The sequence below is a fragment of the Solea senegalensis genome, linkage group LG14 (genome assembly GCF_019176455.1).
Source record: "Solea senegalensis isolate Sse05_10M linkage group LG14, IFAPA_SoseM_1, whole genome shotgun sequence".
Classification (NCBI taxonomy): Eukaryota; Metazoa; Chordata; class Actinopteri; order Pleuronectiformes; family Soleidae; genus Solea; species Solea senegalensis.
In genome coordinates this window covers 23,244,057-23,268,224 of record NC_058034.1, presented here as the reverse complement: position 1 = coordinate 23,268,224, position 24,168 = coordinate 23,244,057, and the positions used below count along the sequence as shown (strand labels likewise).

The window sequence follows — 24,168 nt, the reverse complement described above, 5'->3', positions numbered from 1 at the left end:
GGTCACATGATCCACAGCAAATATCAAAAACAGAAACGTGGTTTAAAAGTATTATTAAGACTTTTATTAGTGTAATCATGAACACACACAGACACATTCCATTAAAATCAGTCTCACCGGTAAAATCACAATTTATTAAAAAAAAAAGTGTTTGATCTTTGAAGAAGTTGCATGTTTCAACATGTGGAGTATTTAATGTCACAGGAGTTTGTTGGGTCAGAAGAGTTTGGGCAGTTGTCTCAGTCGACTCAGGTCCAGGATGTTTCCCATGGACGCCTCCGTTTGGTGGCTGCTCGCCCTCACTAAAGATGGCCGCCTTTCAAGGCAGTTCTCTTTGTCTATGGCGTTTGTTGTTCTGCTGTTTCTGGACAACACTTGCATCTTTGGACGCAGGTCTCTGATCAGCTGACTCTGGGGGTGGAGTTTTGCACTTAGAGGTTCGGGGGACAGGAGATGAGGTGATGCCCCCTGAACTCTGACCTCCTTCTGCTGCTGCTCCTCCTCCTCCTCCTCGATCAAACCGTATCTCCTCATGTACTTCCTAGTGGCCAGAGACATGTTGCTAGGTGACAGCAGGGAGTCAGTGGAGGAGGCGTGGTCTGGCTGGGGGGTGTGGCCTCCCAGAGACAACCTGCTAAGCTGAGAGTTGCTGAGGTAACGCAGTGCGATGGCATTGGCCTCCAGACTGAGGTCAACGGTGCTCCTGCTGCCCGCGCCGGAAGACAGAAACAGAGAGGTGACGCTCGGGTCAGTCACGGACAATCTGGACACGACGGCTGCTGGGCTGATGCTGGCCAGAGTGCTACACAGACACAGACACAGACAGACAGACAGAGACAGACAGACAGACATTTTTTGTTGTGAAAATGATGAGGATAATAATTAGCAGGTTTTTAGGTCTGGCCAATATATAGATATTAAATGCAAATAAAATGTATATATGCGATTTCATCACATCATGATACAAAAGTTTCTGTGATGACCTTTGCTGCTTTTAAAGTCTGTTGCATAAATCCTATTTATGATACATAATTATCATATCATATACATATTATCAACAAAATGATACCTAAAAAGTGACTTGTTTAATTTGAATTATTTGTGTTATATTTATGTGATTGTAACACGTAAATAAAATAAAAATAAAACGAAATAAAGCAGCCTTAACTTAACAGGACATTTGAGGAGAATAATCTCTGTATTTACCCGGCACTCTCCACAGCTGTGACTCGTCTCTGAGACTCTGTCACTTCATCCATGTCCACTCCGAGCTGCTGCAGCTGACGCAGCGTCGCACTGACCACAGTATCTGCTGCGGCTGGACTCTGTTGCTTCATCCATGAAGAGGAAGAGCTGTCAGAAACCATCGACAGGCTCCTCCTCCTCCTCCTGCCGGGCTCCTCCTCTTCCTTCACTTCCTCTCTGCTGTCTGATTCCTGAAGACGAGTGGTCAGCTGAGTCTGAGAGGGAAGAGGGAGTTAAATGAGTGAGTGAGTGAGTGAGTGAGTGAGTGAGTGAGTGAGTGAGTGAGTTTGTGTGTGTGCGCGTGCGCATGCTACCATCAGGTTGTGGTAGAAGCTCTGCTGCTCCTCCTCCTCGTCTTCTCTTCTCAACATGCTCACACTCTGTGGACTGTGAGGACAATCAGCTGGAGACGATGAAGATGATCCACTGTGGACCACAGATGACATCATTATCATCACGACTTTTACAGACACTTAATTTAACCCTTCTGTAACAAGTTCCAGTGTCTTGTGATGATGTCACTGTTTCATGTGACGTGATGATGTCACAGCCTCACCTGTGCTGAGCAGCGGGGGAACAGGGAGCCACCTGATGTGTGATAATGTCACTAGGCTCAGACCCGCCCACAGGCATAGTGATTGACAGGTCCTGTGAGGTGCGTCTACAGGAGGAGGGGGAGAGGGGTGGAGCCTGTGCCTTCTGGACAGGGTCACTCCAGAACAGACTGGAACCTGAAAGAGTTAAATCATCATTTTACACAAGGGCAGCAATGATTAATCCATGATAAACCCATGACTAAATTGATTGCCAAGTCAGTTTTTAATCATTCAAACCAGTTTGTGTGATTTTCTTAAATGTGAATATGTTCTGCATTCTTTGCTCCATAAAACAAACATTGTTAAATATTTTCTGAACCAAACAAGTCATCAATTAATGCAGAATATAATCGACAGATTAATCAATTAAAATAATGCACACACACACACACACACTCACCTGTCCCCACAGCGATACTGTTCATGTTCCTTTGTGCCACCTGCTGACTGGAGGCCTGAATCTTCCCCTGAGCTTCCAACAACATCTGCACCTACAGCCAGAGACACTTCTGTTACCATGACACACACGCACTTGTGTAATAATTTAAAACATATTTTCTATATTATCGTAAACATAAAGGGGCAGAGCTTCTGTCTGTGCCCACATGAAAACAGACTAATGTTAAAGCCAGAAAGCAGCAGTACATAACTTTGTGTCAGCTGACACAGTTCAAACTAAGTCACTTCCTGTGTGCAGCGTGTTACCAGGCACACAGGAAGTGACTAGTTTGATGTCAGAGTTTGACTGAAGACACAAACAAGTGTCCACAGAAAAAAACATGTCTCCTGTCTCTCCACACACACACACACACACACACACGTTCTGTTCATGAAAAACAAAAATAAACTTAATTTCCCTCATCACTTCTGTCAGAGACAGGGTGACGTGTCACCTGAGACTGCAGGAGGCGCAGCTGTCGGTCCTGGTGGAGGAGGAGCTGGAAGGTGTCTGATTGGACGTCTCCGCCCACCTGACCAAAGCCCTGGTCCCTGCAGGTTGGGCGGGGGAGACAAGAGGGGGACACGAGGTCTGCAGGAGGGGAGGGGTCCTCACACTGTGGGGAGAGGAGGGAGGAGGCAGTAGGAGGGAGGGTGGGGGAGGAGGCCACGGCTGAGGGGGAGGAGACGATGGTGGTGGGTTGGCAACTGTGGGCAGAGCAGCAAGAGCAAGGCTGCTGCAGGTGGGGGTTAGGGGTGCTGTGGAGGTGAGGAGGAGGAGCAGGTCTGAGAATTGGGGAGGGGGAGGAGGATGAGGTGTTTCTGTTTGGAGGAGCACACTTTCTGTCAGGGGCGAGTGTGTGGGTGGAGCCACAGTGATTGGAGGTGAAGCTGCTGTCAATCAGCAGAGACAGTTCAGGAACCGACGGCTGAACTCTGCGTGTCTGAAACGACAAACGGACACTTCAGCTGTCGTCACTTAGCCCCGCCCCCTCTGACATCGCACCTGTGACTCACCTGTGAAGCGGGAGGGTGAGGACTCGGGGACGGACGCGGAGACAGGTCCTCATCCTCTACTCCAGAGTCCTGATCACTGACAGACAGACCAGTAGCTGAAGGGGGGGCGCTGAGGACAGAGGGACAGACAGAGGGACAAGTCAGTCCACGGTGTCCACACAGAGGGACAGTGAGTCTTTCATGTCCTCACAGGGACAGGTCAGGGTCTCAGCTGGTACCTGTTGAAGGAGCTCTGAGCGTCTCTGAAGATCTCCATGTGTCTGCCCTGAGCTTTGGTCAGCTCACACTGCAGAGTCTGACCATCCACTGGCGCCACCTGCTGGACATACACCTCATTACCATTCAAACCAAATCATCACAAATTCAAAGAAACCATAAAAAAGGCCTGATGTTACCTGGTAGAGTGTGATGGACTGGAAGCCAGTCAGGAGCTCACAGTCCAGCGGGAGTCCAGGAACAGGACCAGGACCAGGACCAGGTCGACACTGGAAGAACTGAGGAGTTCTATGAGTTTCAGAGAACAGAACCAGGAGGAAGCAGCCACTCTCTGAGAGAACTCTGAAAGACAACAGAGATACTGGTCACACATGACTGACACACCTGTACACGACACACACACCTACATACCTGTACACGATACACACATTTACACGACACACACACACCTACATACATTTACACGACACACACACCTATATACCCGTAACATTTTAAAGAGTGCACCTAACAATTTTTCTAGGGGGCACTGGTGCACCTGACACTGTCGAGAGGAAAATGTAAATTTCTTTTTTTGCACATCATGTCTCTGTGTTCTCACTCATGGTAGGATCATATTGTGGTCTAAACCAACAAGAGACAGAGCTAGGGCAGATCTTTGTCTGACTGGCTGTGGTACTGTTCATTGCTCTAAGTTGTGTGTGTTTGTAACGGTGCGGCTGCCCGTTATCGTGGTGCACGGAGTCACTTAGGCGCTCTAAGCGGGGAAACGCTGGGGTGGTGAGGGACAGTGGTCACGCTGTGGAGAGTTCGGTGTCCTGGCAACAGGATGCCGCAGCAACACGGATTGGGAGCCGGGCGTTCGGAGTGGCCAACTGAACGTCGGGAAGGACTTTCAGTCTGAAAGCGGATTCGTGTTAGCTGTTCAAACAAAACTCACCAGCATGTAGTGGCGTTGGTTCCGGACCACTGGCAAAAGACCCGACGCAAAGAGTGACGAACATTTAAAGGTGGGGCGCGGTGCGTCACAGAGAGGAGTGCGCAAAGTGAAGAAGGACTGGAGGGGTGTTTTAATGTGTATTATAATGTGTACACTATAATATAGAATATTTATTGATGTTATTTTTGGTAGTAAACTGGTTGAAATTAGGTAGGATCAGTATTGTGCATGTTTGGGGTTAATTTTTTAGCTGGGGGGATTATAATGAAGATAAATGATTGTTATTTGTAATGGCCTGGGCCATGGAATATATATTCCTCTGCTAAAGAGGGGGTAGAGGAGAATGAGCTCTACAGAGCTGGGAACAACACCTGCGCAGAGGTTAATGTCACACGTACTTGTTGATTTTGAATTTTTTGTGGCGGACAAATTTCGTTATTGATTCATCACTTATTGTTTTGGAGTTTTTTTTGTTTCTTTTGGTTTCATTATTATTATTATTTTCTTTTTTCTCCGGACGACCATTTTTTTTGTGTGCTGCTAAACAGAAAATAAATTCAGCCATCTACAGCATCCTTTTTTGGTGTCCCTGTCTTTTGACACACAGCCGACCAGGCAACAGTGTTTAAAAATTGCGAGCAACCCAGTGTTGACAACTTGGCGACTTTGTCACTAAATCTGGCGACTTTCCAACTCCTCTTGGCGACTTTTTTTGTCAAAAGCAACTAGCACCAAATCTAGTGATTTGTCAACGTTTCAAATCGAAACTTAAAAAAAAAAAAAACACACAGCATGTCTATAAAACACACTACATGCCGTGACATGTGTAGAAAGTGTCCCCCTCCCAGCTGCATTTCAGCAGCAGGCAGTAATACTCAGATCCTCTGAGGAATGAAAAAGTATCTGAGATTTGAAATGTTCAATTTCAGTTCAGTGAAGCACTTTAAGCACAAGCACCTTTATTTGGAAATGTTTTATTTAGCTTAATGTTTTAGTTTGAAATGTTCTATTTCAGCTCAGTGAAGCACTTTAAACACTTTATTTTTCTTATTATATATAATCATACTTTAAATAAAGACAAGCATTTCTCTACATCTTATTCTTGTTTAAAAATCATTCACATTACAGTGTTTCCCCTAGACTGGAGTTGTAGCAGTTGGAGATGAGTGTTCACCTGCATGCAAAAGCAAAGCACACAGCGCCCCCTTCCTGCCGGGAGGTTTCTATGCGTCTGCCAGCACCAGAGCGGCTCTTTAGGCTTAAGTACATAAAAGTACACGGTGCACAGTAATGAGCAGGGGAAATGTGTCTAGCTTACATATGAGGTGTCTCAAGCTTGAGGAAAATACACTTTTATTGAGCACAATAACATATTATAATCTTTTAAACAATTATTGACAATAAAATAAATATATTAACAACCAATTATATAGAGTAAAATCACACAATACACACAACACAAATACAAGAACAATCCAAAGGTCTGTATCTCCAACCCACTCCCTCCCCTGCCCTCATCACAATCCTCCCCTCCACCCATGTTAACACCTCCGGCCCTCCCAACATTTCTTGGATGCTAACGCATCTCTGTGAAGTAATCTGTCAGTAATTTGAGATTGACAGCTTTTGCGGGTCACAGTGGCATAGTGATGCTGCGTTCAAGACTGTAGGGAAAAGGTCCAACGACCTACTAGAAAAATGACACTGGAACACTCAAAGTCCGAGTCCTTACTTGGGAACTGGGCACAAATCCATCTACCCCGACTTCATGGAGAATCAGTTTCTGATGCCACACAACAATGGGAACGACATGCATCTGGAAATTTCAACTGGGAAATTTCCGACCTCTAATTTTGTCTTGAACGCAGCATAAAGTAAACAAACGTTGCGCATGGAATACCTACAATCTTTGTATGAAGATGGATCTTCCCAATGTTGTTTATGTCATGGATAAACCTATAGGCCTAAATGTGTTTCCTTGCTATTTCTATCAAATGATTGCGTTTGGTGTAACATTACTAAAGTTGCAGGACTGTTTCCCCTGACATCTACCAAACAGTTGACATTATCAATTAAGCCCAAAGTTTCTCATTGCACCTTCCCCAAACCTGAAGCTAACTCTTTCTCTGTTTTGGTGTATGCTGAGAGACGGTGCGGCGTGGAATAGCGGGGTCTATTGCGCCACATCACCTATATTAAACCGGTAACGTATATCTGGATGATATGAACAGTTTATTCTCTTAAAGAAAATCGTTTCAAACAGGTGTGTGATTGACCTGGATATGAAGCGTCCAAAGCGCAATATAATATAACGTTAGTTTCTAAAGAGACAAAACTGAGCCCACTCCCCACATCAAAAACACGACACACACACCTGTACACGACACAGAAGTTTATCTCTTACCTGTCTTGAAGGGCGGAGCTAAACAGGAACCTCAGACAACAGGCGAAAACCTGAGGGTTGTAGATGTGTGTGACTCCACTGAGCCACCTGTAAGACACACACACAGGTTTGTTTAGTTTCTGAATTTGACTTTTATCACAATAACCAAACTTCATTTGTCATATTTCTCCTTTTCTCCAGTAGGGGGCAGCCATTTTTACCTAGCTCTGTCAGTAAAATCAAGTCAAACAAGGCGATCAGAGATGGCAGATTTCACCATATTCACAAAAGAAGCCTCTGTCTGCCTGTCACATGTTCGAGTCCACGTCAGGGTCAAAGTTCTTGGGCAACGTGTGTGTCTATCACAAATTCTAACAAGCCTTTGTCGTCCTCTGCGCGCACACACATGCACATGCACACGCACAAATAAACTTGATTTGATTTGGAGTCTGACCCCAAAACAGAGCTTAGACAATACTGTGGTTTAAGTCACACTAACCACAGCATCATCTAAACTCCGCCCTTAACACACTGACCACAGAAATGTCAAAGCACAGCCCCGACACACTGGCGACGGCATCGTCTAAGGCCCGCCCCTGACCACAGCATCAGCAACAGAACATTCTTATGATCAGATAAAGAAGGCTGCCCCCTACTGGTGAGAAAGTGACTAGTTGTATCAGAGTGAGTAGAATATTCAGTGTGATCATCACTCAGCAGAATGTGGATCATGACTCAAATGTGTGTGACTCAGCAGAATGTGGCTCATGACTCAAATGTGTGTGACTCACAGTCCGACCAGTGGCAGGTTCACAGCTTTGGGGTCAGACTCTAGCAGCAGCAGCAGTTTTCTGGACTGATCCATGGTCAAAAACCTGGAGACAAACACGCCATGAAAACACGTCACAACAACCGTGACTCTGCACACACACCAGGTCACGTGACCTCACCCTCTCTGGCGGCCGATGGCGGGCTGCAGCGAGCGGCTGGTGCCGGTCAGACTTCTCAGCAGAGCGGTGGGGATGATGGGGACGGCACGGACAGACTGGACGTCCATGCAGATGGACGGACACACGGCCGACCAGCTGAGACTGAACGATGCCGCGTCACACTGCTGACAGCTGACCACACGACCTCTGACCTTTATCAACTGAGACAAATCCAGGGATTGTCTGCTGCTCACACACTGCTGCAACACCTACAGAGAGAGAGAAAGGGAGAGCTCCATCAGTTTAATGATATCTATGTCACATGTTCATGTCTTTACCAGCAGCAGGGGATCAACAACTCCTGTGTGCTGTGATGTTAAAATCACTGATTTATATGTATATATTTACATAATATACATAAATATACATGACTCACCAGTGCATTTAAATATGCATGTGTGTATGTGTGGTCTTGGGTTACTTTAGTGTGATGTTTTTAGAAAAATGTGTGAATTACACATGAGAGTTCAGGAGCACGTTAGACAACGGACTCAGGACTTTTACCTTTATGCAGTGATGCAGCTCAGCCTCTGATTGGACCACAGGGTTGGGTGTCGTCTCCGGCTCAGTGGAAAACACACAAGGAACCAGGATGTCTCCAGGTAACAGAGCTGAGGGAACCCGGGCCGAGGATCCAGTCTGGTCCCGACCCGGATCAAAGCGTTCCAGAGTCACCGTGAGCCCCGCTTCATCTGGACCACACACGCACACAGTTTACACACGTTATCACAGTGACACCAGTGATTCTGGCAAATCAGAGCCCAGCATGAGGTGACCTCTGACCTGCGTTCACAGACACTGATCCAAGAAAGAAACAGTGGAGCCGGCGCTTGTTGCTGTGACGGACATGGCGCTGGGCGAGACGCAGCGCTTTCTCCAAGAGAACCACCCGGGGCTTCCTGCACACACACACACACACATAATTATAGACCCTTTCATTGTGTACAAACATTCCAAGCCTAGCAAGAATGCGCACACGGTTTGGGGTCAGAAAGCATCACAACAGGTAAGCGAAGAGCATGTATGTTCTTTCGTTGTCGATTAAGGACCACGAAACAATACCTAAATAAATTAGCACTAGCTAATGGCAATAGTCTGTCTGACCCAGCATCCATAAAATATTAGGTAAATGATATTAGCAAGTGGCCAGATATCCAGTGGCCATCTATTCATGCTTACCTTATAAAACTAGCCCGTAAACGCGAGAAAGTCTATGCGCGTACAAGTCGCTTGTACTACACAACAAACTCAAAGTCTCTTTGACTGCAGTAGCATCACCCCAGTCTTCTCTTTCTAATGCTTGGAGCCACAGACGACGTCTATTTTTTTTGAAAAGGATGAGATCCTGTAGGGATTCTGAAGAACTTGACACCATTGCTGGTTCTACTTTCACAGCGAACTACGCTACAAGTAAGCATCTTATGTGTTGGACTGTTGAGCTCTTGAAAGGCTCTATAGAATCAGTAAGAAATGAGTGGTGACCTCTGATCTGTGTGTTTACCTGCGTGAGCAGAGCTGGAGCTGGAGCTTATCTCCTGTGGCGGTACCATCCCATAAAGATAATCTGGATTTGGGGAAACTCAGAGAATTTGTGGAGGTTCTGCAGAACAACAACAACAACAACAAAGGAACCCAGTCAAACATACAGAGTTCTAAAGAAAACAAAGAATCAATCTTTACGTTAACTTATGTATGTAATATGATCTATAATCATATATATTCTACAATATGATAACGTTGATAAACTTGTGAGACAAACGCGTATCATCCTCAACTCTGTACTGTCTTTCAGGTCCTTCACCTGTGACGTCACAGCGGAGAGGTGACTGCAGGTGTTCCTAATAAACTGACGTCAGTACCCACCTTCCTCTCACGTTCTCCGGGGTAAACACCTCCTCAAATACGCCGGGCGGCAGAGCCTGGAGCTTCACCGGGCAGCTCATCCCGCTTTGCCCGTCAGAGAGCACCTCTGCTCGGTCACTTCACCTGGAATCGCCCGCTGACGTCAGTTAGCCGCGTTAGCTTCCTGCTCGGGCCGCATCCGCTGAGACAGTTAGCTTTGTTAGCTTCACTAGCGGAACCAAATTCCAGTGAACCGAACACGAGCCGAACAGTTGAATAAGATCTAAACTAAAGTCGCGCTCTTATTGACTTTCTCTTCGTTTATGAATTCAAAAGAAAAAGAGCCTCAGTTTGAGCGCGGCGCTGTTTTCAATCTGCACTCGCGCCGGAACTCAGCGGACCAATAAGAAGCTCCGTCTCTGTCACCACAGTTACCGCCTTTCTTCTTCGTGTGATAATGACATGGACCAAAGCTCGACAGCGCCCTCACAGGACAAGACGAGGGGCTTTTAAAGGAACAGACCGTAGATTTTATTTGAAATTTTGAGCACACAAACATGATCGTACATGTGACAGTAAACACAAACAAAAACAATAATGAAATAAACAAAACAACATGAAACATGAACAGCACAGAATTAATGTTTGTCAAACATTAGCTGATTCCTGGAATGTTGACCACAGACGATCAATGTCTCAAAGGTCAGAACAATGCGTTCTGACGGACACTGACCGGAGCTCATCTACAACGACTCAGCGACTCAGAACACACGTCTGCTCGGTTCACTTGCTCAGGTAAGACTCAACATAAACATATAGTTTAAATATAAACATTAAATATAAATATAAACACATCTGAAATAAATAAAGTCATGATGTTAAAAGTTGCTTCTTTTCTCTGTAAATGTTTCCTTTAAAAAAATTAATATTTAATATATATTTGATCTATATATTAAACATATGATCTTTAAAATTTAAAATCATACAAAAGTGAAAATGTCAGGTTTTGGGATTAATAACAAAAACAGAATCAAAGGTGATTTTATTCTGGAAAAGTTCAAGCAAGGACATTTTGTCTGTCCCTCACATTCTGTCTCACCCACTGATGATTGAGTTTGAATGATTTCTTTGTTTTATGAAGCAAAGAAAGCAGAAAATATTTATTTTTAAGAAGCTGAAAAATAATAGAAACTGCTTTGAATTATTAAAAAAAATGAACTGAATCAATGATGATGTGTGTGTGTGTGTGAGAGAGAGAGAGAGACATCATGATACACGTGAAATCATGTCATGATGATTATGTCATCACTGAATACAGCATGCATTCAGTGATCAAACACAAAAAAAACAGTTTCTAACTTGATTTCTCTCATTGGCCTCTGGTTAAGCCCCGCCCTCAAAGACAGACACGCCAATCACAGCAAAGGTCAGTTGTTGATTGAGACCCTGTCTCTTTAAGACATAAACCCTTTGATTGACGTGCGGTGTTTCCAGGATGACGGCAGCTGATTGGTTGTTGGTGGCGGCATTTCTGCCGCTCGTCTCCGTCACCGTCCATCAGGACATCTGCAGCGTCAAACCCAGAGAACTCGCTCTGGAGCCACGCTGCGTCTACCGCAGCCCCGAGCCCGAAGACCTCACCCCTGATCCCACCCCTGAACCGATCCCCGAGTCCACCAACCCCCGGGTGTGGGAGCTGTCTAAGGCCAACGGCCGCTTCGCGCTGTCACTCTACAAACAGCTGGTCCGCAGTAAAGACCCAGAGTCCAACATCTTCATGTCCCCGATCAGCGTGTCCACGGCTTTCGCTATGACCAAACTGGGAGCCTGTAACGAGACACTGAGGCAGATCATGGAGGTCAGAGGTCAACTAGCTCACACACACACACACACACACCAATGTCGCTAAACACAAGTAAAAAACAGACTTCAGGTTTGTATGAGGAACTGACTGTGAGTGCCCCCTGCTGCCTGAGACAAAGAAGCTCACTCTCTGTGTTAAGTTTGTAAACTACTCACTCTCCCACACCAAAGTCCATAGAGAAAATCAGTGATTTCAACATCACACACAGGAGTTGTTGATCCACTGCTGCCTCCATCACTAAGTTGAAATTCTTTGTTCAGCTTGACCTCAGTGACACAAAGTGACCACACAAGGCAGCAGAGGACCAGCAGCTCCTGTGTCCCTGTGAGCTTAAATCACTGATTTTCTCTATGGACTTTGGTGTGGGAGAGTGAGAGATCTGCTTTTCAACAGAAATGGTGTTAACAATGTGTCAAATACCAGCACTGAACCTGAACTCAGCCTTTAAAGTAAAGTCCATTTCAGACTGGGTCAATAAACGTCTTCTGTCTCCTTGTCTTCCTGCAGGTGTTTGAGTTTGACACCATCAAAGAAAAGACATCAGATCAGGTTCACTTCTTCTTCGCCAAACTCAACTGTCGTCTGTACAGGAAGAAGGATGCGTCCACCGAGCTTGTGTCCGCTAACAGACTGTTCGGAGACAAGTCTCTGGTCTTTAATGAGACGTATCAGAACATCAGTGAGACGGTTTACGGAGCTAAATTGCTTCCTCTCAACTTCAAGGTCAGTTCTGGTCCAGTGTCTGACCTCAGCTCTCACTCACCCTCATTAACTCTGAATCTGTGCTGCAGGAAAACCCAGATCAGGCACGGACAACCATTAACAAGTGGATCGCCAGCAAGACCAAGAACCACATCCAGGACACGCTGCCACAGGGGGCGGTGGCGTCCAACACGGTCCTTGTCCTCGTCAACACCATCTACTTCAAAGTATGAGACTGAACTGGTACTAATGCTGTGTTTCCATCATGGTACGGTGCAGTTTGGAATGATACAGTCCTGGGTCAGGCCCAGTGTTGTTACAAGCAAACGTATCTCAGGCTAGCATTGTTAGCATTGCTATGGGAAACAACAAGAATAAATGTGAAGATCTGAACTCTGACTGATCTGACGTGGTCTTCTTGTTGGTCGTGTGTTTCAGGGTCAATGGCAGAACAAGTTTGACAAAAGTGACGTGTACAAAACAGATTTCCACGTCAGTGCGAGTCGCAGCTGCTCCGTGGACATGATGTTCCAGGAGAAAGGGTTCAGGTACAGTTTCTTCCCTGAAGACCACGTCCAGGTGCTGGAGATGCCGTACCGTGGAGATGACATCACCATGGTCCTCATTCTGCCCACTAAAGACACTGCACTCAGTCAGGTAATCTGATTAACCATGAAGACCCAGTCAGGTAATCTGATTAACCATGAAGACTCAGTCAGGTATGTGTGTGCAGGTGGAGGACAGTCTGGACCTGACCAAAGTGAAGAACTGGTTGCGGGACATTAGGAAGACTTCAGTATCGGTCCATGTCCCTCGATTTAAGGTGGAGGACAGTTTCACTCTGAAGGAGACGTTGAAAGAAATGGGACTGACTGACCTGTTTGACCCAAACACGGCCAGTCTGCCAGGTAATCTGATTACTTTCAGCCACTTAATCTGATTATATTTAGACCCCACAAGGCCAGTCAGGTAATCTGATTACAGGCCAGTCTGTGACAGGGAGGTTGACTCTGGGTGTGTCTTTCAGGAATGCTGGAGGACGGCAGTGATGGACTCTACATCTCAGACGCCTACCACAAAGCTTTTCTGGAGGTGAGTCAGATTCTGATCACAAGATCCAGAGTCCTGATGTGATCTGGTCCAGGGTCAGGGTGGACAGCCTACTTTAATCTCTTGACATAAAAACAGCTCAAACCAAAGAAGCAGACTGGTCCTCTTGAAACGTGTGGTCTTGGACGGGAGAACCCGGGAACAGAACCACTGACAGATGGAGCTGAGAATGGTTAACCCCAAAGCTAGCACATTAAGCCCAGCTAGCATGGTCATAGCACAGTGTGGAGACGTCACGCAAGAGAACTGTGTAGATCCATGGTCCGGTAGGTGAAGGTAACACCTGGAGCTCAGGACTCTTCTGTCCTATGTCTTTGCGACGCTTCAGGGCAACCATGTTAGCTGAAACAATTATGCTAACTTACCTGTGGAGGACGAGGAGTTGAGACCTCTATGGCCTCTGGTTCTCCTAGTTCCTCCAGCTCTTCAGTGGACGATCTGGTTCTAATGTGATCTGGTCCAGGGTCTTGATAAGCCTGTTCTCTGGTCCGCAGGTGAACGAGGAGGGCTCTGAGGCGGCAGCTTCCACAGCGGTGATGGTTGTTGGACGGTCCTTTAATCCTCACCGTGAGATTTTTCAGGCCGATCGTCCGTTTCTGCTTTTCATCAGAGAGTCGACCATTAACACGCTGCTGTTTGCCGGCCGAGTGTCTAACCCCTGCAGCCAATGACAGGACGACCCCCGACCCCTGCAGCCACGACGACCCTGACCCCTACAGCCAATGACAGGGCGACCCCGACACCTGCAGTCAGCGTCCTCCCTGCAGCCAGCGACAGGCGACCTGACCCTGCAGCCCGACAGGGCGACCCCTGCAGCCAGCGACAAGGCGACCCCTGCAGCCAGCGACAAGACAACCCTGACCCCTGCAGCCAATGACAGGATGACCCCCGACCCCTGCAGCCAGCAACAGGACGACCCCTCGACCCCTGCAGCCAATGAAAACTGACTGCTGCTTCAGTCAGTTTTCAGTCAGTTTTAAATGTAAATATGTTTCTACAACAGAATAAAATTTCTTCTCTAACAATGAAAACACCGGTTCAGAATGTAACTACTTCGTGGTCCTGTGTTATTGTGTAACGACAGTTGTGGATTATTATGATTTAACTAATAACATTATTGAATTTAAAATCCCTAATGTAGACCGTAAACAGGAAGTGGCCACCAGGAGGAGGAGCCATGACTTTCAAACTCAACTGACCTGTGGGCCAATGAGAGTGCAGTTTGGGAACACAATGTTCATTCATTCATTCATTCATAGGTCACAGAATTTAAAAGTAAAAGTGTTTTGTTTTTATGGAATGATGCAAGCTTCACAATAAAAGCATCTTTATGACACAAAATAAATCTGTAAAAAAAATATAAGCTAACAGATAATTATTATATAATTTGAGTCTGAATAAAAACGTAAAACATGACTCAGCAGTTTAACACAGAAAGTGCTTTATTTGTTATGTATTTATTCCTTTATGACTTCCTGTGAAGGTCATGTGACCTGTGAGTGATAGTGGTCATAGTGAAAGAAGCTTCTTCACATTTTTCTATACTAGCATTGACCCTTGACCTTTCGCCCCCCCCCCTTCCCCCACACCCCATCCCATAGACATGCAACATAAAGGTCAAAGCTGTCAGGTGGTTCAGTACCTGTGATCAGGAAAAAATGTCCATGAAGAGAAGACAATGATGATGATGAAGATGAGGTCGAGCTGTTTTCACAGTTTGAACATGAAACTGACTGAACTGAGTTTTACATGTTTGATCTGACACTGATTACACTTTTTTAATTGTCCTCACAGCTGATCTGGAGACAGCTGATCAGCTATGAGGACAGAGGTTGTTGCTGGTTTTCAAACCTGGACAAACCGGTTCAGACCAGTTCACTAAGTTGTTCTCCTGGTAAGTAGTTTATAAAATATGATGTCAAAGGTCAACTTTCTATTTCTTGAAAATAAAAAAATGAGGCAAACGTTTAACGTGGACTGACTTTAGCTTTAGCCTTTAGCTTTAGCATGAAAGCAGGGCAACAAGTCCACGCTAATTTTCTCAAAAAACAAGAAAAAAAAGAACACAAAAAAGTAAGAAAGCTAACTTCCATCACAACATTTAAAGTGAAAAACGAGCCATGAAAACATAATTTTCTATGTAGTCTTTTCTTCTACATCAAACTTTCTTTACATGTCTATATATTTGTTGTATCAATGGACCCGGTTCAGACCAGTTCAGACTGACTCAGACTGGCTCAGAGTAGTTTAGACTGGTTCAGACTGGTTTAAAGAGCCATAGTTTGTGCTCTTTAAACAGTAATGCTCTGAAACAGAGAATTAGTGATTCTTCTTCTCTTGACTTTAATGATGTTGAATTACTGCCATTTAGTGGACGTATAAACTCCTACACTTGATTCATATTTTCATGTCCTAATAAAAAAGTGATGATGATGTTGATGATGTCACAGCGTTTTCCTGAACCTTTAATTTAAAAAAAAAAACAATCAATGATGTCACTCGTGAGTCGTCGCAGCTGTGCTGAGGATTTACCCATAATCCTTAGTGTCTGTTGTTTTCTGCATTATCGTGGCGATGGATCCACGGTGACTCGTCATTGCTTATTTACACTGAGGTTTAGCCGTTAGCATTCTGCTACTTGGGGAAACGTGACGACGTGATTGGCTGAAAGAAAACAGTCTTTTATACCTGATAGTTCCTGGTTTAGCCTGAAGAGGGCGTGGAGTCTGGAGACTTCATTTGCATAAAAACCGTATAGAAAAACGACAACGTCTACAAGATGAACGTGTGAATATTAATAATAATAATCATTGTAGTAGTTTGAGATTATGTTTTCATTCATGTCCCTGTCTCTGACCCCCCTCCCCCCATAAGTGCTCGTGTTGTGGCATTTCGGGACCAACATGGCCGCCGCGCCATCGTTCCTTTGGTTGCCAGGACGTTGGATCAGCAGGTGACCTCTGACCTCTGCAGGGCCTGGCTACAACATCCATGTGGTCTAACTGGGTCCAGGTCTTGTCCTGACGCCGCCCGATCACAGCAGTCAGACAACGACGCATCAACTCTGCTGCACTTTAACCTTCAAACAATCCATCAATCAATCGATCGATCGAATGAATGATTGATTGATTGCTGGATTGTTGGTGATCAAAGATCAATCATCACTTTACAGAAGAATCAAACTATAATTGAATATTTGTTCAATAATGAAAGCAGATGTTGCGGCTATTTTAAATGTTTGTGTGCAGCAGATTTAAGGCGTCGTTAACTGATTATTGATTATTGATCAATGATCAGGAATCGAGTCCATGTATTTGTCACAAACATTGTCAGAGCAAAAAAGTGTCAATCAAAGAAAGAAAAAGCGTCGCGTTTGTTTATAAAATATCTGAGAAGACTGACAGAGAGCTCTGTGAGTGGATCAGAGCGCCCCCCGGTGGTGCTGTGCACTGCAGTGCAGCAGCTGTATTGCGTAGTGATGAGAGGTAACTGAGCTGAGTAGCTTATCTGAGGCTGTTTCCTGCTGCGGCTCTGTTCAGTCAACAGGCCGGAACATGGACCAGAACATGGTCCGGTCCACTTCAGTCCGGTTCGGTCTCACTTAAACTGCCACTAAACGCTGATATTTATAATCGTTTACAGCAAAACCAACAGATGAGTCCAGTGTGATCAGAGTTTAGGCTCCTCACCTTTCAACGCTCAATCTAAAACCACATTCTGTGTTGGTCTCAGGTTCCACATGTGGATCTTCACATGTGAGCGGAACACGACGTTTATGACACTTACGATGACGGTTTCATGATAAATGTGCGTCAGAACCTGGTTTTTGTTCAAATGAAGCAAAAATAGATCATAACAATAATTAGAGTTAATTTTCCTGTTGAAAAACAATGTTTACGTGTTTGTGGTGAATTTTCATTATCGTGAAATACGTAAATATTTCACTCTTGCTCACCAACATACAGTCCTAGTGATTTATTTGAGTGGCTACAAGGGAAGCTTCATTCTTTCAGGAAGATTCTGGCTCTGTGAAGGCGCCCCCTGCTGTCCACCTGTGGTGATGTTTTAGTGAAAATTTTTCAATTATACGCATTCATATGATAATTAATGAGGAGGAGCAGGGGGAAGAGGAAGAGCTCTGAACACACTGGAGTCTGTTTCGGTCGCCGTGGCGCCACCATTGCCCTGGTCGTCACCAGGGCGTCACCGTGGCGACGCCATTTATCATTAACCCTCTGGACTGTGGATTGTCAAAGGCAAACATGAAGGATTGAAGTTGTTAAACTGGCACTGAGATTATTTTGAATATTTTGGCAAAGTGGTTGTGATGCGAATATAAAGCGATGACACGGTAACAGAAAGAGGCGGAGTCTAGCGAGGACTCCGGTGTATGAGGTTGTCGTGGAGTGTGTGGCGTTCTCTTGGTTTGTTTTGGTTCGTGAAGGTAGATGCGGTTTAAAGCAGAAACAAATCTCAGTTCGGACTGAGGTGTTTGTGTGTGTCGGCCAGGTCTGACCCCTGACCTCTGAAACCTCAGCCGGGTCAGTCCGGTCCGGTGGTGGAGACCGAGGCCTGCGGACCTTCGCCGTACTGGGCGCCGCCTCCTCCGCCGCTGCCTCCGCCCGCTCCCTCTGGCTCCTCCCTGCTGGGCGAGGCCTCGTCTCCAGGACCTCCTCTGGATGTGACGGAGGTGGTGGTGGTCTCAGGGGACGCGCTGTGGGCTTCCTGTGGCGTGCAGCCCGGGTGGTTCTTGCGGAAGTGCTGGTTAAGGATGGCCTGGAACGGGAAGCTCTTGCCGCAGACGTGGCAGTGGAACGGTTTGTTTCCCGTGTGTTTACGAATGTGATATTCCAGCTGATCTTTACGCGTGTACTTCTTCCCACAGATGCGACACACGAACGGCGTGATGCCCATGTGCAGGCGCATGTGTCGGTCCAGGCTGCCCTTCTGGTTGAAGGACTTGCAGCAGTAGATGCAGGTGAGACGTGGGTTGTAGCGGAACCAACGATCGCCTACCTGCTCCCTCAGGTAATCCTCGTAGCCTCCCATGTCAAACGCTGCATGCTCCTCCCCCTGATGACATCACAAAACATCCATCAGTCAACTCCACACTAGGAACTAATGCTATGCTATCTACTCTCCAGGAAATAATGCTATGCTGCTATACTGCTTAGCTAACAAGAGTCTTGATATGCTAATGCTATGCTAACAGCTATCTAGGAGCTGATGCTAGGCTACCTACAGCTAAACTAACTACTATTCAGGAAATAATGCTAAGCTAACAAGCATCATGTTATGTTAACCAATGTCAAGGAGCTAATGCTAAAATAATAAGATTCCAGAAACTAATGCTATGCTAACAATTATTGGCGTGGGAGAGTGAGAAGGACTTTACCTGTGAACTGGACTGTCTCACATCGTCCACTCTGTTCGGAGACTCACTCTTCGCCCGCTGACGCTCGGTCAGGACGACCACACTTCCTGTGGGACTGAACCTGACACACAAACACACATTAGCACACACACACACACTCACTCACTCTCCCTCTCACTCACACACACACACACACACACACACACACACGCGCGCACAGAGACACAGACATAGGCCCACAGACACACACTCACCGGTCAGTCTCACTGAAGCTGGACGATGGTTGGACACTCCGTGGACCCACGCCTTGCCCCGTGACCAGCGTGCTGCGTCCTGACGTGTCAATCATCACGGTGGTGCCCTCCTCCACTGGCCCCGCCTCTTCCTGTTGCTCGGCTGTGAGCCACTCCTCCTCCATCCTCTCTGACTTGATGTGGACTCCCTCCACGCTGCCACCCTCCTCGGCACTGCCACTCCTGTCCGGCTCGCTGCTCGTCTCCACATACCACTGACCGGCCCGGTTGATGCGAAGGATCGGTTCTTTTCCCGTTCTGCCAACAACCGTGGCCCCGCCCCCCTCCAGTCCGCTGTGCTCCACAGTTGGGGACGGGCTGATGGGCTCCTCCGCGGGGCTGATGGCGTCCCGAGCCTCCCCTCCGCCCCGCGGGCCCAATATCCGCAGACTGGCGTGGTGATGACTTCCTCCTCGGACTACGGCCTCCAGGTTCCGAGCGCTCCTGGACCCTCGCGCCTCGTCCTCCCTGGACTCATGGTCCAGGTCGGCCAGGCTGATCTTCAGGTGGATCCCCTCCAGGATCTGCGTGCAGCGGTCAATGATGTGCTGCATCTGCAGGAAGCTGGCAGCAGTCAGATAACTGATGATGTCGGCGAGCTGCAGGCACAGACGACCCGTGTAGCAGAAGGACAGCAGCTGCTCGAACACCGACGGGTTCCGGATCACGGTCAGAGACACCGTGCTCATCTGGCTCAGAGACATGTGGTCTCGGAAGTACGGCGAGCTGGCGGCGAGGACCACTTTGTGAGCGCGGAAACTCTGACCCTGAACCTGGACCACGATGTCACACAGACGACCCTGGACCCGCAGCTGGTTCAGGTGAGTCAGAACCGAGTTACTGAAGTCAGGGATGTCCAGCTGGATGCTGCCGGGCCGCTCCATGCTGCCACCTGCTGGACACACACACACAACATATGCAGAGGCCACTGTTAAAGGGACAGTCCATGTTTTTATCCTGAACAATAGTATTACTGCGATGATGACAGGGTGATGACGGATGAATGGGTGATGACAGATGACAGGGTGATGACAGATGACTGGGTGATGAAAGAGTGATGACAGATGACAGGGTGATTACAGGGTGATGACAGATGCCAGAGTGATGACATAGTGATGACAGATGACAGGGGTGATGACAGATGACATGACAGATGACAGGGTGATTACAGGGTGATGCCAGAGTGATGACATAGTGATGACAGTGATGACAGATGACGGGTGATGACAGATGATGATGAGGGTGATGCCAGATGCCAGAGTGATGACAGGGTGATGAAAGATGACAGAGTGATGACAGAGATGACACAGTGATGACACAGTGATGACAGAGATGACAGGGTGATGACGGATACCAGTGATGACAGAGATGACAGAGTGATGACACGGTGATAACAGAGATGACAGGGTGATGACAGAGATGACAGGGTGATGGCGGACAACAGTGATGGTAGAGTGATAACAGATGAGTGACGACAAAGTGATGACACGGTGATGACTGATGACACAGTGAAATTAAACATTAATGTTTAAATCAACAGTGTGATAAGCTCCGCCCCTGACGTGTCAGGTCCCAGTGAGACCGGATCAGGACTGACATTAATAACAGAACCAAACCAGGTCTGCCACACCTGAACTGTCACTTTAAAAGGTGAGTTCTGATCCTGATGAACTAGACTGAACTCTGACCCCACACCTGGTTCCAAGAGGTCAGGATCGGGACACATCTAACGTCACCTGACGTCACACGACTCTGTGTCCAGGTCAGAGTCAGAGAATCAGAAGTGGGTCACAGCTGGACCCAGATCCAGAACCACATCAGCACACACAAACTGAACACACCGGATCAGGATCGTGCCGGTCTGACCCAGGAACAGGTGTAGGTGTGGAGCGGGACTCTCACCTGAGGACGGAGTGAGGCGGGGCCGGAGGAGCCGGGAGGTCTGGGTCGGTTCTGGTTTCAGGGCGCGGTGCTGTCAAGGCTTCAGTCCTGCAGTTAGCTCAACATCGTTAGCGGAAGAGGCCGATGACAGCAGCTCGGCTCGGCCCGGGAAGTTGCAGCTCCGTCTCCGTTCCTCAGGCTCCAGCTGCTCCAGCGGCGGCGGCGTCAGGTTCAAGGCCGGAGAGGAGCAGCTGAGCTCGGGCTCGTGAGCAGCCGCTGTGCCGCCATTCCTGTGGAGGTGAAGCTGCTGCTGCGGATTCTCATCTTCCTCTGTGACGTCACGAGAAGGAAAGAGGAAAGGGAGAGGGTGCGAGGCATCATGGGAAATGAAGTCCAAACCCAGACAGAGAGGTGGATCAACTGGCGCTGAAGACTCAAGTTCCCAGCATCCACCTGTGAACAGAGGGTCATGGAATGTGAAGTTTACCTTAACACTTCCACTTTAGATTCTCCATTATGGTTTATATAAAGCTCAGACCAGAACAAGAACCAGTACCAGGAACATAAATCAAACCAGGTCCAGAACCAGAAAAAAGTATAATTAAAAAAAAGATGCAGGACTGGAACCAGATTAAAACCAGGACCAGAATTAGAACCAGAAACTTAAGAACCAGAACTTAATGTTAGACCAGAAGCTGTATGAGTCTGAAACAACCTTTATCATGAAACAACCTGATAATGTTATTGCTCTGAATCAATACACAATCTATTACTGAAGTTTGTAAACCACTCACTCTCCCACACCAAACCTCATAGAGAAAATCAGTGATTTTAGCTGCAGGGACACAAGAGCTGCTGGTCCTCTGCTGCCTCGTGTGGTCACTTTGTGTCACTGAGGTCAATCTGAACAAAGGATTTCAAAAATTTAAGTGACAAAATAAGACATTTGAACTTAGTGATGAAAGCAGCAGTGGATCAACAACTCCTATGTGTGTGTGATGTTAAAATCACTGGTTTTGTCTTTGGACTTTGGTGTGGGAGAGAGAGTGGTTTACAAAGACGTGATCATGTGATGTAGATCTGATACAACAACACAACGATCTCTTTAAACATTTTAAATTGATGACGTTTAATGAGATCATGTTTCTGTTTATTATATAATATGGTATTGTATCCTATATTTTGTTTAAATGTAGTTTCTGTCCTTTTTTGTCTTGTTACATTCTGTGTCTATATACAGTATATTATATATAATATATATAATATTAAATAACTTACTTATTTTTTTAACATGTATACGTGTTACAAATGTTCCTTTTTTATTTGTCAACTTTTTTTTTTACTATTTTTCTGTATGTAAATGTTTTTTGTCATTGACCTCTGGGACTAATAAAGCTTGTTTAATTGAATTTAATTGATTTTTTTTTTTAGATCCTGGGAAAGAGCTAAAGTCGTTTTTCCCTGAGAGGAGGAGGAGGAGCTGCTGATCCGGGTCGTGATGGAGGAGGAGACGCCGGAAAACACGACTCCCTCAGCGGGGGGAGACGAGGGGGGTGGGCGGCCCTAGAACCCGCGGGTCCCCGGGGAGCCTGACTTTAATCAGACCGTCGTTAATGACAATGGCATCTCCATGGAAACGAAGCGTCACGACACAAGGGTGTGTGTGTGTGTGTGTGTGTCACAGGTGGGTATAAAATAGGCGGTGGACTGTGGACCCTCAGACCAGAGCCGGACTGTCCACCATCCACGCGAGTCTTTCTCTGCTGCTGCTGCGCGAGGCCACGCTGCACCGACAACAGGTGAGTCACAGATCTGCCAGCAGAGGGTGACAACACTAAGTCTGACGCTGTCTGTCCTTCAGTCACTGGACATAAACACAGAGACAATGTGTCATTCATTATTTTACTTCTGGAGTAAAAGTTGTAACATTTTATGTCTTTTTCATCTCCAGGAGGACACACTCTCACTGTGAGAACACTCAGTGAGGTCACACCATCTCTGTGAGGACACACTCTCACTGTGAGGACACACAGTGAGGACACACCATCACTGTGAGGACACACTCTGACTGTGAGGACACACCGTCTCTGTGAGGACACACCGTCTCTGTGAGGACACATCGTCACTGTGAGGACAGTCAGGACGTCCACAATGTCTCCATATGAGTCTGACATGAAGGACCAGACATCAGGTAAAAACATGTTTGATTGTTTTATTGATAATTGATCATTGTCATTGATCATCAGCTGACTCCTCCCTCGTCTCTCTCTCCTCAGGTTGTGGGTGGAGTGTCGGGAGGCGGAGCTTCACCAACAGTCGTGAGCGTTGGCGGCAGCAGAATGTTAACGGAGCGTTCACTGAGCTGCGCAGGCTCCTCCCCACTCACCCCCCCGACAGAAAGCTGAGTAAGAATGACATCCTACGCCGCGCCCTCAGATACATCCACTTCCTGGACCGACTGCTGGACGAGCAGAACCTCGGGAAGGTTCCCCAGGTCCGACTGGAGAGTCTGGAGCAGGAGCACAGACTGCAGGGGGCGCTGTCTTCACCAAACTATAGTTGTGAGAGTTCAGAGGAGCAGGAGAGCGGAGGAGACGCTTACCTGAGGTGTCTTCACGTGGAGACGAGCTGAGGACAAGGTTGTCTACAGACTTATCACACACAGTTGTGTAACTGTTGTTGTTGTTGTTGTTGTTGACAGAACCTCATGTGCTTTCTTTAATGTTAAAGGAACAGTTTTGTAGAAAAACCTGTGGTTTGTTTAAATGAATCTGTAAAATTCAGAAAAATTCAACATTAACTCTTTAAAGGAACAATTCAGTTTTTTGAAGAGTATGAAGTACTGACACATTGTCGGAACTGACTGTGCTGTGAGCGCCCCCTGCTGCTGATAACCAGAGACTCAGTTTAGGTCTCTGATATCTACGTCACATGTTCACGTCTTTATATCACTGTTTGACGGACTTTTCCAACAGAAAACTGATACAGGAGCTGCTGGTCTACTGCTGCCTCGTGTGGTCACTTTGTGTCACTGAGTTAACTCTAAAGTTAATATTTCAAATGCAGAATTCATTAGAAGAAGACATTTGAACTTAGTGATGGAGGCAGCAGTGGATCAACAACAATTTTCTCTGTGGACTTTGATGTGGGAGAGTTCGACTGACAGGTGATGATGTCATCATTGTTGTTGTTTACTCTTTTTTTGTGCCTGTGTGGTGTTTTGAATGTTTGTATGAATAAAGTTTGTAAATATTAAATGTCAGACTTGTAATGTCATG

At 46.6% G+C, this 24,168-nt stretch overlaps 4 protein-coding genes and 1 long non-coding RNA gene across 9 annotated transcripts; 3 read left to right on the top strand and 2 right to left on the bottom strand.

Moving 5' to 3' along the window:
- Positions 1–41: 41 nt before the first annotated feature.
- On the bottom strand, positions 42–10,081 carry stil (STIL centriolar assembly protein). Of its 3 annotated transcripts, none has more exons than XM_044044687.1 (16): positions 9,688–10,081; positions 9,326–9,424; positions 8,608–8,723; positions 8,329–8,516; positions 7,786–8,033; positions 7,627–7,710; positions 6,857–6,943; positions 3,692–3,854; positions 3,515–3,615; positions 3,297–3,405; positions 2,735–3,223; positions 2,242–2,332; positions 1,802–1,976; positions 1,560–1,671; positions 1,207–1,460; positions 42–802 (listed from the first exon to the last, which is right to left on the bottom strand). In XM_044044687.1, the coding sequence occupies exons 1-16, from the start codon at positions 9,765–9,767 to the stop codon at positions 217–219; spliced, it is 2,982 nt and encodes a 993-aa protein (XP_043900622.1). In that variant the 5' UTR covers positions 9,768–10,081; the 3' UTR covers positions 42–216. The 3 variants fall into 3 exon arrangements, with proteins under 3 accessions (XP_043900622.1, XP_043900623.1, XP_043900624.1); XM_044044688.1 differs by having other exon boundaries at positions 3,515–3,612; XM_044044689.1 differs by having other exon boundaries at positions 9,326–9,388.
- Positions 10,082–10,410: 329 nt separating this feature from the next.
- Positions 10,411–14,072, top strand: serpinc1 (serpin peptidase inhibitor, clade C (antithrombin), member 1). Of its 2 annotated transcripts, XM_044044691.1 has the most exons (9): positions 10,416–10,461; positions 11,055–11,092; positions 11,161–11,524; positions 12,038–12,253; positions 12,322–12,459; positions 12,671–12,889; positions 12,966–13,140; positions 13,260–13,324; positions 13,837–14,072. In XM_044044691.1, exons 3-9 carry the CDS (start codon positions 11,162–11,164, stop codon positions 14,011–14,013), a joined length of 1,353 nt encoding a protein of 450 aa, XP_043900626.1. In that variant the 5' UTR covers positions 10,416–10,461; positions 11,055–11,092; position 11,161; the 3' UTR covers positions 14,014–14,072. The 2 variants fall into 2 exon arrangements, with proteins under 2 accessions (XP_043900627.1, XP_043900626.1); XM_044044692.1 differs by lacking the exon at positions 11,055–11,092 and having other exon boundaries at positions 10,411–10,461.
- Positions 14,073–17,495: 3,423 nt separating this feature from the next.
- Positions 17,496–21,080, bottom strand: zbtb37 (zinc finger and BTB domain containing 37). Of its 2 annotated transcripts, none has more exons than XM_044044607.1 (4): positions 20,912–21,080; positions 18,971–19,901; positions 18,738–18,837; positions 17,496–18,415 (listed from the first exon to the last, which is right to left on the bottom strand). In XM_044044607.1, exons 2-4 carry the CDS (start codon positions 19,891–19,893, stop codon positions 17,885–17,887), a joined length of 1,554 nt encoding a protein of 517 aa, XP_043900542.1. In that variant the 5' UTR covers positions 19,894–19,901; positions 20,912–21,080; the 3' UTR covers positions 17,496–17,884. The 2 variants fall into 2 exon arrangements, with proteins under 2 accessions (XP_043900542.1, XP_043900543.1); XM_044044608.1 differs by having other exon boundaries at positions 18,971–19,904; positions 20,912–20,966.
- Positions 21,081–21,220: 140 nt separating this feature from the next.
- LOC122781101 lies at positions 21,221–22,938 on the top strand. The gene is made up of 3 exons (XR_006361757.1): positions 21,221–21,366; positions 22,322–22,689; positions 22,842–22,938. It is a non-coding gene; the product is annotated as an uncharacterized LOC122781101 (long non-coding RNA).
- Positions 22,939–22,961: 23 nt separating this feature from the next.
- LOC122781098 (T-cell acute lymphocytic leukemia protein 1 homolog) lies at positions 22,962–23,857 on the top strand. Its single transcript, XM_044044606.1, has 2 exons — positions 22,962–23,081; positions 23,167–23,857. The coding sequence occupies exons 1-2, from the start codon at positions 23,042–23,044 to the stop codon at positions 23,520–23,522; spliced, it is 396 nt and encodes a 131-aa protein (XP_043900541.1). The 5' UTR covers positions 22,962–23,041; the 3' UTR covers positions 23,523–23,857.
- The last annotated feature ends 311 nt before the right edge of the window (positions 23,858–24,168 follow it).

Excerpts from the sequence above, each read along its gene's own strand:
- stil (XM_044044687.1), bottom strand. The coding sequence starts at position 9,767 with ATGAGCTGCCCGGTGAAGCTCCAGGCTCTGCCGCCCGGCGTATTTGAG. Across the intron at positions 7,711-7,785 it reads GCCATCGGCCGCCAGAGAGG|GTTTTTGACCATGGATCAGT; the intron begins GTGAGGTCACGT and ends GTTTGTCTCCAG. Across the intron at positions 6,944-7,626 it reads AACCTGCCACTGGTCGGACT|GTGGCTCAGTGGAGTCACAC; the intron begins GTGAGTCACACA and ends TGTGTCTTACAG.
- serpinc1 (XM_044044692.1), top strand. The coding sequence starts at position 11,162 with ATGACGGCAGCTGATTGGTTGTTGGTGGCGGCATTTCTGCCGCTCGTC. Across the intron at positions 13,141-13,259 it reads AAACACGGCCAGTCTGCCAG|GAATGCTGGAGGACGGCAGT; the intron begins GTAATCTGATTA and ends TGTGTCTTTCAG. Across the intron at positions 13,325-13,836 it reads ACCACAAAGCTTTTCTGGAG|GTGAACGAGGAGGGCTCTGA; the intron begins GTGAGTCAGATT and ends TCTGGTCCGCAG.
- zbtb37 (XM_044044607.1), bottom strand. The coding sequence starts at position 19,893 with ATGGAGCGGCCCGGCAGCATCCAGCTGGACATCCCTGACTTCAGTAAC. Across the intron at positions 18,838-18,970 it reads AGCTTCAGTGAGACTGACCG|GTTCAGTCCCACAGGAAGTG; the intron begins GTGAGTGTGTGT and ends TTTGTGTGTCAG. Across the intron at positions 18,416-18,737 it reads TGAGACAGTCCAGTTCACAG|GGGGAGGAGCATGCAGCGTT; the intron begins GTAAAGTCCTTC and ends TGATGTCATCAG.
- LOC122781098 (XM_044044606.1), top strand. The coding sequence starts at position 23,042 with ATGTCTCCATATGAGTCTGACATGAAGGACCAGACATCAG. Across the intron at positions 23,082-23,166 it reads CATGAAGGACCAGACATCAG|GTTGTGGGTGGAGTGTCGGG; the intron begins GTAAAAACATGT and ends CTCTCTCCTCAG.